The 11,904-nt window shown below is 31.6% G+C and overlaps 3 protein-coding genes across 5 annotated transcripts in view; 1 reads left to right on the forward strand and 2 right to left on the reverse strand.

The window, feature by feature from the left end:
* Positions 1-2,258: 2,258 nt before the first annotated feature.
* Positions 2,259-5,285, forward strand: LOC128883629 (uncharacterized). 2 transcript variants are annotated; one of them, XM_054136194.1, is made up of 16 exons: positions 2,259-2,393; positions 2,453-2,630; positions 2,713-2,818; positions 2,887-2,966; positions 3,029-3,076; positions 3,134-3,189; positions 3,249-3,305; positions 3,355-3,425; positions 3,481-3,569; positions 3,638-3,718; positions 3,768-3,931; positions 4,007-4,087; positions 4,137-4,328; positions 4,385-4,460; positions 4,539-4,676; positions 4,758-5,285. In XM_054136194.1, exons 1-16 carry the CDS (start codon positions 2,277-2,279, stop codon positions 4,817-4,819), a joined length of 1,596 nt encoding a protein of 531 aa, XP_053992169.1. In that variant the 5' UTR covers positions 2,259-2,276; the 3' UTR covers positions 4,820-5,285. The 2 variants fall into 2 exon arrangements, with proteins under 2 accessions (XP_053992169.1, XP_053992170.1); XM_054136195.1 differs by lacking the exon at positions 2,259-2,393 and having other exon boundaries at positions 2,493-2,630; positions 2,904-2,966.
* A 71-nt stretch (positions 5,286-5,356) lies between these two features.
* On the reverse strand, positions 5,357-9,134 carry LOC128883825 (ribosome biogenesis protein WDR12 homolog). 2 transcript variants are annotated; one of them, XM_054136584.1, is made up of 15 exons: positions 8,573-9,134; positions 8,323-8,516; positions 8,158-8,263; positions 8,056-8,101; positions 7,937-8,007; positions 7,800-7,893; positions 7,563-7,727; positions 7,224-7,516; positions 7,050-7,164; positions 6,956-6,998; positions 6,262-6,900; positions 6,048-6,195; positions 5,847-5,985; positions 5,671-5,791; positions 5,357-5,612 (listed from the first exon to the last, which is right to left on the reverse strand). In XM_054136584.1, the coding sequence occupies exons 1-11, from the start codon at positions 8,854-8,856 to the stop codon at positions 6,839-6,841; spliced, it is 1,473 nt and encodes a 490-aa protein (XP_053992559.1). In that variant the 5' UTR covers positions 8,857-9,134; the 3' UTR covers positions 5,357-5,612; positions 5,671-5,791; positions 5,847-5,985; positions 6,048-6,195; positions 6,262-6,838. The 2 variants fall into 2 exon arrangements, with proteins under 2 accessions (XP_053992559.1, XP_053992557.1); XM_054136582.1 differs by having other exon boundaries at positions 6,044-6,195.
* Positions 9,135-10,003: 869 nt separating this feature from the next.
* LOC128883775 (uncharacterized) overlaps positions 10,004-11,904 on the reverse strand; it is a 3,438-nt gene continuing 1,537 nt past the window's right edge. Inside the window, exon 3 of the mRNA XM_054136470.1 lies at positions 10,004-11,881. Coding sequence (XP_053992445.1) covers positions 10,280-11,881 — 1,602 coding nt within the window. The 3' untranslated portion in view covers positions 10,004-10,279. The remainder of the gene's footprint in view (positions 11,882-11,904) is intronic.

Here is an 11,904-nt window from a genome sequence, read left to right on the forward strand (position 1 = left end):
CTAGTGCAATTTGTCAGTTTAAATTGTTTTTTTTTTTTCGACCCAAAAAAATATCTTATTTTTTGTAGGTAAAAAACAAAAAAAATTGATTTTTTTTACTAATTGTCTTTAACACAAATAGTAAAATTTCGAATAGTTTTTCCTATGCAAATTGATAAGAATTAAAAAAATCGAATTGGAACACATGTCTGTTTTTGCACCGTTTTATCAGGATCATTTTTGTATATACCAGTTAAAAATGAGGCAATTTGAAAAAGAAAAAAAAATTCGTCGCATTGAAGAATTCATGTCCATTTTATAAGGTACATTTAGAATACAGGTATGTATATCTACACATTGATGTGATGAATTTATTTTCAAACCTGCTTTGTTTCTCATAGTTTAATGACAAGGGAGCAATCCTCTTTAGTATCTAGTGTTGTACCGACGGGGTCTTGTATTGATGTCACATCGTCTCGTGTGGAGTCAACATGTCTTTGTCCCTATGATTTGTATAAAGATAAAAGCGTACATGTTAAAGGAGATATAAGAAATGTACTGGAATTACGTCCTTATTGTCCGTATGATGCATCGGCTGGGCAAACGAATATTTTGCTGGAAGAAGATTATGTCGGTATTTTAGAAGCCATTATCCGAAGGGATTTTTTTCCAAATTTAGAAGTGTAGGTAGTCAAAAAATGTAGATTGAATTAATTATGAAGAGAAAATCCAATTTACAAAACCCGTGCAACAATAACGTATTTTTAAAAAGTTTTTTTTTTTTTTTTACAAGGCTCTGTGCAGAAGAGCGAATTGAAGAAAGTAAAGTAAAAGGGGATCCTCCGAGTCATCTTGAGGAACTTCGGCATGCTTTTCAAGAAGAATACCAAAAACGTGCTCAACAACCTTCAAATGGTGTTATATGGCCTCTCATGTTATCGAATGGAAAAGAAATTACCGTTGATATTTCCAAATTAAGTCTTACAGAATTTCAACATTTGTTCACAAGTGAAGATAATGCTTCTTTTACAAAGCTTATACTTAAAGAAAAGAAAAAACTGGCAAAACAACAACAATGGATTGAAAATACAGCCGCTGATCACAATCATACTAACCTTCAGCTCAGGTACAAATAAAGAAAGACATTTAAAGCATAATACCAACAATTTATCATACGCTTTAGTGATGCAATTAAACGTGGTGAACGACCTGCACAGCTTTTGTATAATCATGTGAGTGGACGAAATAATTTTATGTTACCGAACAATTCAGAATCTGCTGGTGTGATGGGTGTATTTCACGGAAAAAACGCTGGGGAATTCTTAGCTTTAGCTTTTCCAAAAAAAAAAAAGAATCAAGTTTGTTGCGAAAAAATTATGGCGGAAAATACACGACTTGATGACCAAGATACCTTTCTTAACCAAATGTATGAAAAACAAGTGCTGAAGCAAGGCAAAACAGAACAAAAAAAGTCAGAGGATGCTTTATTTGATGAGATGGTAGAGAAAGGTATTTACTCTGCTAATGCAATAGTGGATTTACATCTTTTGGCTGCTCTTAATCTTCATAAAAAACGTTCAAACCGAATATCTATTGATGAACTACGCCGATTAGAAACAATGAAAAATAGTTTTAAAACACCCGTTCATAATGGATACCAATTTTTACACACTCCATTACAAAAAAGAACAGTCGCAACAGTGAGAACACCATTAGCTGCTTGCGATGAACCTAAGTTTATTGTTCAAGATTTATCTTCAAAAGAGCGTGTAGCTCATAAATTATGTGATGAAGCAGCGCGACGTTCTGTACAAGAAAAAATAAAAAATAAATCTAAAAGTATACGAGAAGTTTTACGAGCTACGGGTACACCGTTAATTAAAGAAAAAGCGTCTCATACTCTTTTTCATAACAAATCGCGTTCCAATCTTTCCTCAATTCTCTCGAATCGTTTCACACCTAGAAGTCCTAATTTGAAATCTTTAACATACTCATAGTTTATTTTTTTAAATGTGGGGTCTTTAAAAATCTCACGTCATTTATTAAAAAAATACATTTTTAAAATTAAAAAAAAAAAAAAAAAACCTGCACGCATGTTCGGTAGTAGTAGTAGTATGACTACTTGTTAAGTATGCCGTATTGCTTTTATTTTTATGGTTTAAAAGAGATTTATCAATTGGCTTCAAATTGAGTTGACTACAAACTCTTATTATAACAAGAGACATGCAGATGCCCGCATGCTATGTTGTCTTTTAAATTAAAAAAAATCTATTCTTTCATTAAAACATAAAAAAAAAATGCTATCGGTTAATAACGATAGAAAAAACGTTGACGATGAAGTTCAATATTCTAAGAAACAATTGAAAAAGCTTGAAAAAAAAGCTAAAAAGAAAACTTATGAAAATCAAGAAAAAGTAAAATTTAAAAAAAATGTTGATGGCTCCCTTTTAAATATTCTTTCTTTTACTCTTAGACAAAAAGTAGTACATTACCAGAAAAAGAGTCTTTGGATAAATCGCATTATGGATCTGTCTGTTTATTAACGACGATAATTGAGCCTCGTGACTTTACTCACATTCATGAATTAAATGAGACTACCGTACACAAAATGGTTTGGATTCGCTGTAGAATTAGTGAATCGCGGTGTAAAGGTAAAGAGTTTTCCTTCAAACATTTGTTAATTTAGTAAACATAAATATCTGACTCTTAATGAATTTCCCTTGACGTTTTAAGGTTCCATAGGTTTTCTTGTACTAAGGGAAAATAAATATACGGTTCAGGGAATTTTAGATGCTAAAGTTTTAGGAAATGACCGAGACATCATTAAATGGACAAGCGGGTATTTTTCTTTTTTTTTTTTTTCACTTTTTTTTGAATAACCGTTGTTCTTGTCGTTACTCAATAAAGTTTACCTCTTGAATCAGTTGTTGATATTTATGGAGAAATCATACTTCCCCACATTCCTATTCTTTCAACGTCTCAAAGAGGTATATTATTGGACAAAAAAAACACATTGACAGTGAAAAATTATTTTTTGAAATGATTCTAGTTGAAGTACACATTAAAAAAATTTATTGTATTAGTAAAGCAATTCCAGGTAGTCTTTATCAATTCAATTTAAATTGAAAGCTAAAAAATTATGTATTTGTTATAGAGCTTCCATTTGTGTTAAGAGATGCTAATCGAAAGGAACAAGACAATCAATTCCCCGTGAGTCAATGAAAGTAAAAAATAAAAACACATGTTCACTGTATTTATCTATATTATAGGATCAAATTTCAGTTAAACTGGATACCCGGTTAGATAACCGTGTTTTAGATTTACGAGTAAGCATGTGTGATTTGAATTTTAAACAGCTTTTTGGGTTTATTACAGACAACCGCGAATTTCCATATCTTTAATTTACAATCTCACGTTAGTCGTCAATTCCGAGAATTTTTGTATCAGTAAGAAAAAATTTCCTTCTCACGTTGCAATTGTGCTTTTCTTTTTTTTTTAAAGAGAGAATTTCATGGAAATTCATACTCCTAAACTTATTGAAGGTGCTGCAGAAGGAGGATCCTCAGTGTTTACGTTTTCTTACTTTGGAAGTAATTTGGAAAAAAAAGCTTAATAAAAAAAAATTAAATTTCATTTTAATTTTTTTATCATGATTTAGATAAAGCTTGTTTAGCACAATCACCTCAGCTTCATAAGCAAATGGCCATTTGTGCAGATTTCCCTCGTGTTTTTGAAATTGGTACAAAGTCTTGGGTTATTTTATTTTTGATACACCTTTGCTTCTATAGGTCCTGTCTTTCGATCGGAAAATTCAAATACACATCGTCATTTGTGCGAGTTCACTGGAATGGATCTTGAAATGGTCATACAAAACAGTTATTTAGAGCTTGTTGATATGCTAGATAGACTCTTAAAAAACATTTTCTCATCTTTGGTATCTACTTGTTCCGAGGTCATAACACAGTTTTGTTTCAAAAAAGCTGCAAACGATTTCTGTATTGTCCTTGTTTGAAAACTTTAATCTTAGGGTATAAAAGAAATACACACACGATTTCCGGCAACTCCATTTCAATGGATAGAAAATACTCCAAAATTAAGCTATATTCAAGTAGGCTATTATTTCTGTTGAGCCACTTTTTCGTTTCATATTATAATAGGGCATTGGTATGCTTCGTGAAGCTGGTTTCACCGACATTCCTGAAGATGTATCGACATATGATTTATCAACACCTATGGAAAAAGAATTAGGCCGACTAATAAAAGAAAAATATAACACTGACTTTTATTTTTTACTTAAATACCCTCTCAAAGTTCGACCATTCTATACAATGCCATCCTCAGAAGATTCCGTAAGGTTTTACGAAAAGTCATATAATGTCTTTATTTCGTTTTGGATATATCGTAGAAATTCTCCAACTCATTTGATGTCTTTATGCGCGGGGAAGAAATCGTTAGTGGAGCTCAACGTATTCATGATATTGGTATAGTCTTTTGGTCCCTCTCTTTTTTGTGTGCTTAAAACTATTTATATTTGTTTCATGTTCATTTCCTCTTATAAGATATATTAATGAGTCGCTTAAAGGAAGCCAATATTCCTCCTGATACGGTTCAGTCTTATTTAAATGCTTTCAAATTAGGAGTATTTCCTCATGGAGGGTGCGGAATCGGTTTAGAACGTGTTGTTATGTTGTTTCTCGGTACAATAACTTTTTTTACTTTAATCTTTCTAGTTATTTAAAAAGAAGATTGAGTCACATTCTCTATATGCATCTGTTTAGGTCTTGATAATATTCGTCGAACGTCAATGTTTCCCCGGGATCCTAAGAGAATTCAGCCGTAATTAGTTCTTTAAATAATTAACCGATTAAAATAAAATCAAAAAAAAAATTTTGAATCAATTCTATTATGATAACATTAAATATACATCGCTTTATTCGTTGACAGCGCTACAGAATTTTTTTTAAACAATTCAACAATGCAGAAAACATGTACCAAAACACATCTGCAATTTGTCGATCAGAAAAAATAAATTTTAGATAAAAACCTTTACAGACGTTTTATCAAGAAAAATATTGCGTTTTCTTTTTTGTTCTAAACTTAATCATTAAAGCGGTTATCATTTATTATGAAACAGTTTTGATACTTTGTACTCTACACTAGTTTTATCATATAACGTAGCTCATGTGAACGGTATGTATTCAACAAAATCAATGTACAACTAATGGGATACGCTAAATGAAAAGTTGTATTCTGATTAAAAAATGAAAGCCATCAATTGATTAGGAAACAACAAATAAATGGATTTTCATAACTATTAAAAAACACCAAGTCATACAATTTTTTTTTTAAAGGTCATTTAATTTTTTTTTCTCTTTGCTTGAAAACAGATTAATTGACACTTGTTAAAAGAAATTACATTAAGTTTTTGCTTTATGAAAATTTTATTAAATACATAATAAAACATTTAATGTTGACGTTTCAATTCTTTTTTTTTAAATCATAATTTAAAAAAATAGATACTCGTTTTTAGGAATCCTTATTGGCGTCTAAATTAAAGTTAATCAACATTGCACAAATTACTGTCAAGGTTCAACTTAAAATTATCCCAATCAATCAAAATTTATCGTTAGTTTCTGAGAAAAGAGGGGAATGGAAACAAAAGCTGTACAAAACTACAATATTTTTTGGTACCTTTTGAAAGAACCGCGGGCACGTACATTACGTGCAAAAGTGGCAACTCCTCTGCCTCTGTTACCAGCTGGTCTACCTTGTGTAAAAGACAAGCGACGTTTTTTGTTAATGGCTTGATTTGCTAAATAAGATATTTAAAAATTGTTTCTCATGAATTTTGTGGCAAAAAACAATACCTTTCGCTTGTTGCTCTTCTGCGGCCGATTTGGGTAAAAAACGTGATAAAGGTAAAAGTTGATTGCCATCAATAAAAAGCGTCGAATCCGTTTTAAAAGCTGTGGCTTTCATATTTGGGCTCATTTTCACAGAAAACATCTATTCGATAAGGTAGAAAAATGTTTTTATGAAACAAGTACCAACAACAAAAACATACACACTTGGTAATAGGACCGAAAATTTCATCGATTTTTCCAATTTCTTCCTTGTTTTGTAAAAAAATTCGCCCGTTAAAATAAGGAACTTTGTCGGTCAGCAAACAAGTACAAACTAATTCTTCTTCACAAACATGCATAACCTGTCCAATTTCTAAAAAAAATAAATAATACAAATAACAAAATATCACAATGAATTGACACCATAACAAGAATTTACCTAAAATTGATTCGGGAACACCAGAAGAAAAGGTTGAGCCGCCTCGTCCACGCCTTGCCCCTCTAAAATTCCCTCCGGAATTCGCACCTCGTCGAAATGATGTACCTCGTTTTGAGAATCCTCCACGCGATAAGCTACCTCGAGCACTCGAACCACCACGTTGATCCATGGTGTTATAACACTTGTACTTACCAAGAAACTTTTTAGCAAGTTCATGTGAATTGGGACCAGGTTTTTATATGGTGCGGTACCGTAAAACTTTTTATTTTCTCATTGCTCGTATCGAAAAGCTCATTTTTTTTGTCCATGGAATGAAATTCTAAGAGTTCTGTCTGTCACGCCGCACTTTCAAAACACAAGAAAAAAAGGCTACCTTTATGGTAGCACGCAACAACAAAATTATGTTGAACAGAAAAAATTTTGTAACATTTATTACATAAAATGATTTAAAAGATACCAATCAAATTCAAAACCATTTCGTTTTAAAATTAATTACATATAAAAAAAATACAAAGACACCTAATGAAATACAGCTTATGATCTTTATAACAAAAGCTGTACAAACGATTCAGGCGTGCTACTCTAGTACATGAGTACGAACACATCCATCAGAGGCTCCAGATAAAACACTTTTCTGGTCTACACAAATCATGTTTCCGCTTTAAACTAATACAAGATAATAAGAGAAACATACCAATCCATTCAACACATAATAATTTGACGTCCGAATAACAAGTCTGATATAAAAAACACGTGTTGTTGTAAAAACAATTCACAGAACACTTTACCGTTTGACGAGCAAACAAATTATAACGTAAATCGATTATTTTTAAAGATCCATCATGGGAAACTGAAGCGAGAGTATTCAAGTCATAAGGGCTCCAACGTATTTGAGGTATTGTTCTTTTGTACAAATAAAAAAACGAACATATGTAAGTATCAAATTCATTTCAAAACAGTACCTTCGGTGAAGAGCATAGAGAGACATTAAACGAAGTTGATTTGCACTCGATTTGTCAGAATATTCAGAAACGGGTAACGTCACTCGTGTGTCCCAGATACGCACTTTGCCATCGTCATGTGCGGTAGCAAAAATTGTCGAGTCTTTATTGGCAGAAACAGATGTAGCGCTACACGCTACAGGCCATGAAAAGATGGAAGCTAAACACAAAGTATCCCAACAACGGATGGTATGATCTGTTGAAGCTGAGAGTAAGTTCGCTCCCGATACCGCATTGGAAAGATAGCAGAGGTCCTGCTCAAAATATAAAATATTTTGTTTTATGTTTTAGGTGATTTACATGAATCGATGCGACGTGGCCAGTGAGAATTCCGTAAAGATAGTTCTCGTCATCATTGGTCTCTCTACTACGTTTTTTGTTTTTTCTTATGACATTCTCTTCTGTCAGTTTATCTACTGTTTTACGCTCATGTTGCCCTTCTGTAAAATTCTCTTGAATTTTTTTCTACAGGAAGCAGACGAAAAGCTGACGCAAACAAGGAGAAAACAACTTTTTTTTTAGTTAACGTTCGCTTACTGAATCCCACAAATACACAATGCCTTCCGAACCACCGGCCGCGATTATGCTTCCAGTATCATTAAAGCAACAATGATCTAAACGCCCGTACTGACTAATTTAATAATATCAGTAGAATTAAAAAAAAACATGGTAACCTTTCGTCTTTGAATTCTAAAATATTCTGAGAATCAGTTCCCTCTTTTTCAAAAACAGATCCAAAAAAAATCTAAACACATGATTTTATTAAAAAAAAAAGCCTTTCAAAATGACTCACGTGTCCACTGGAACTTGTAGCGGCATACATAGCATTAGACAGCTTACTGAAAAACAGTCAAAAGTTTTGATAAAACAAATCAAACATTCCCGCGAGACATACACATTAAAATGAAGATCTACACTTGTTAAAGACACATTGCAAAAAGTTTTGGATTGATTCTGTTCATGAGTTGGATAAAGGAAATCTGAATTCTTTGTTTCCGTTGCTGTTTAAAATAACAATAAAAATTTCGTTCATTAATATAAAATGGGAGCCTCTAATTACAATAGAATTGACACAATCCATCACTACGCGCGACTCCAACTAATATATTGGAGAACGAAGGCTGCTTGCAGCACCGAAGACCAGTAATCCAGTTTTCTTCGCTAGAAAAAGTATCATTTCTTATAGATGGCCGACATATTTTATATATTAAAGTTAAGCGTGTTTCTGACGTTTTATTGTATTTTTTCATAAATCTGTTAAAAAAAAGTAAAAGAGAACTAATTAGTCTTTGTATATTAAGAAAGACTACTTTGAAAGTGTTGTATGAAGGTGAACAATAGAGTTATTTGGTTGCAGTTCATTTGAATCAACAGCATTTAAAGAAATAAAAAAATCATAAGGCGTAGGTTCTTCATTATTCAATAACTGATTCAAGATTTTAGACAATCCTAAACGATTTAAATTGGCGGAAACAACAATGCTTGGTAACGAAACACAGTTGTCTTTTTCACAAGTCGCATTTTCGTCTGATTCCTCTTTAAAAAATATTTCAACCTGTTGATCTGAACTTGGATTTGTCTCGGATGGATTCATCGCCTTCAAAAATTTTTTTTTTGATTAATCAAAGAAGACTGGGACAAATGCCAGTACCTAATCATCAAACTGTTTTGTGTCTGGTAAATATTCTCGAAATTCATTCTCCTACATCGATTCCTTAGAAATAAACTAGTGTTTTTCTTCAACTCGTACAAAATGCTTACGCTCTCTATATCTCATGCCAATTAAATTTAGTTTACATCGTTGTTTCCTCTAAATAATTTAGCTTCCGTTTTTTACAACCCGTTGATAATGCAATTTTTTTTATGCAGTATTGCGTCATTAGCATTTTAAAAGCATAACTTCATTTGTTTTAATAATGAAACAAATTATGAAAGTACTCACAACCAAAAAGTACACCCTAAGATCATATCAACGAGTTGTTTTCTATTCCACAAATCAATAATTCTGCGTTTCTCTATCTCACTGTAGTTTTCAGATGGTCGTTAACAAAATTTTTGATAATGCTAGGAAAATTAACATATACAATAAAATTCCACTTTGTCATATTAACCCTTTTAAAATACTCGTTTTTTTTCAACGACAAAAGTCACTAAAAAGTAAATTATTCACAAAACGCTTGCTAGACGAATATTACAAATTTTTTCTCAAATTTTACAAACGCTTTTACTCTTTTAAGTAATGTTGGTAACGAAAAGTTATCTTCATGGAAACACAATAATAACCTAGTGAGTGTACCCGTATTCCTACAAATATTTCTATAGTACGGATGAAAAATTATGTAGCAATTTTTGTTTTTCTGTACTCATTACTGAAACAAGCACACATTTAATTTTTTTCTTCAATTCATTACGCTACTACATTTTACGCGATTTAACGGAAAGCCACACATAGTTCAATATTGTATGAATTAAATTCAATGATTTCAACGTTGAACTATTTCAATAACAACGTCGACTACTGTTTAATAACTTATTGCAAGATCACATTTACGAAGTTTTGCTAAGAAAATCTTGACTTACAAATAAATGATTAAAGCGGTTTTATCAAAAGCGCAGATTTTTATAAAAAAATTCATTACTACGATGAAAAATTAATACCTTCGAGAATGCAAAATAACCTTGTCAAAAATTATGCAATCTAGTTTTGTACTTTTATTTCAGTGTTTTTTTATGTTTTTAAATATAACAGTCTACCTACGTTAAGCTTTGTTTAAATCTTTTTTATCATGTACATAAAAAAATTTTCACAAAAAATGAATTTTCTGAAATTAAAAAAAAAGAAAATTCGTTAAAAAAAAAATTCAAAAATAAATGACGTTATCGCTGAAATCATATGAGTTTCTGAAAAAATTTTAAATAAATTTATTTATTATTAAAACTAATTATTTTGTTACTTTAAAAACAAAAATAAATGCTAGATTTCTAAATTCAGCGTTTCATAATTCTTAGTAATGCGTTTAAGGAGACGGACGGTCAACAGGTGTATTAATTGTAACATTATCTTGGCGGCTATAAGATGTAGAACAACACAATCTAAGAGATAGAACCAGTAACACTATGACAAATAGAGTAAAAATCAAAAATAGTAAAAAATATAGGAAATTGTCAATCGAAAACAAACAATTTGATTCTAAAGGAGTATCGTTATCTAAGCAGTTATTCGTCAAAGCAGAAAAAACTATATTTTGATTTAAATATTTGTATGGGGTCATTTTTTTATGAACTTTTAAAACGGACAATGATTTTAAATTTTCCCATAATTGTTTATTACTAGCAGAATTGCAGAATACGACCTTTCCTGGAGATGGACAACTAAGAGTACCAAAACTATCAGGAGATTTCAACGTTTTATTTGGTCCAATACATCCTATCACAATGGATCCCTCTACACAAGAATTTTTAGGCAAATCTGCAGCTATATGGAAAAAAGACACGTGGTTTCTGTTTTCGTTTGTAACAAAATCGTTGCATGAATTTCCACTGTATTTTATCATGCGATTATTGTTACAGGGAACTGTTCGTGAGGTTGCAACAACAAGACCCACAACTGTTCTAACATGGAAATAGTTTGAATTTCCAGCCGATGAATTTTTCTCAACTTCCAAACTCATCACTGAAATGTCACTTTGATCTATTTTTGTCCGATTGTCTTCAATTTCACTGGTAATTTCAAAATCGTTCGGATATTTCGTCAAAGAATTTTTTTTAATGGAATCATGATTTTCTTTGGATGGTTGCGATTGAGGATTAGAATTTTCATTAGACAGAGAACTTCCGGTTTTACCCGTATAATTAATATTTTTCAGAAACTTGGTTTTAACCATAAACAAAACGTTTGACGATAAAAACTGATACTTTGATGTATAACACGCTTTGAATAATTTTAAAGCTTCCCGTTTCTCTGGCTCGTTCTGACAGTATAACGATATTATATGTGCATCGTTTGGTAGATGTGATGTAGAAGTGCTTATTTTGCAGTTTTCATCCAAATCGTACACCATATAGTCGACAATATTGCTAATAGTTGAATTTAAATCCATATGTGCTAAATTTTGATCAAGTGCATTACCATTGAGACCTGCAAAACTTGTCTCTTCTACTTTTTTAATATCAAAATCTAAAATACGCTTCATGTTAAGTTGCAATTCGACATGATAGATGGCAGATCTCATGACAAAACCGTTATCTTTTGAATCTGTACTTTTTTCACCAAGTGTTATGTAGATGGTTGGTCTCATATCATTACACCTAGTATTGATTCTATTAACAGTAAGATTTCTATAGTTACACGATAGTGTAAAGTACGGGACTTTGTTGAATAAAGTTGTAGGCGTTGTTATACATTTTTTACGATTTGGTTGAATTTTTTGAAATGACTCGTTAGTACCGTTTAGTGAGTTAGGTTTATCTCCAGCTTCTGTATTGTTGTTTTCTTCATTTCCAGGTAAGGAGTTATTATCTTTAGAGGGATCCTTTTGTTGAGTAGCGTCTGTATTGTTTTTTTCTTCATTTCCAGGTAAGAAGTTATTATCTTTAGAGGGATCCTTTTGTTGAGTAGCGTCTGTATTGATTTTTTCTTCAT

Source organism: Hylaeus volcanicus, unplaced genomic scaffold, assembly GCF_026283585.1.
Source record: "Hylaeus volcanicus isolate JK05 unplaced genomic scaffold, UHH_iyHylVolc1.0_haploid 12237, whole genome shotgun sequence".
In the NCBI taxonomy this organism is placed as follows: Eukaryota; Metazoa; Arthropoda; class Insecta; order Hymenoptera; family Colletidae; genus Hylaeus; species Hylaeus volcanicus.

What these genes read in the sequence shown, in the direction of transcription:
- LOC128883629 (XM_054136194.1), top strand. Translation starts at nt 2,277, where the DNA reads ATGCTATCGGTTAATAACGATAGAAAAAACGTTGACGATGAAGTTCAA. An exon ending in TATTAGTAAAGCAATTCCAG is followed by an intron (nt 3,077 to 3,133) that starts GTAGTCTTTATC and finishes TATTTGTTATAG; the next exon opens with AGCTTCCATTTGTGTTAAGA. An exon ending in TGCCATCCTCAGAAGATTCC is followed by an intron (nt 4,329 to 4,384) that starts GTAAGGTTTTAC and finishes GATATATCGTAG; the next exon opens with AAATTCTCCAACTCATTTGA.
- LOC128883825 (XM_054136584.1), bottom strand. Translation starts at nt 8,856, where the DNA reads ATGAATCCATCCGAGACAAATCCAAGTTCAGATCAACAGGTTGAAATA. An exon ending in CTACAAGTTCCAGTGGACAC is followed by an intron (nt 8,008 to 8,055) that starts GTGAGTCATTTT and finishes TCATGTGTTTAG; the next exon opens with ATTTTTTTTGGATCTGTTTT. An exon ending in GCCACGTCGCATCGATTCAT is followed by an intron (nt 7,517 to 7,562) that starts GTAAATCACCTA and finishes TATTTTGAGCAG; the next exon opens with GACCTCTGCTATCTTTCCAA.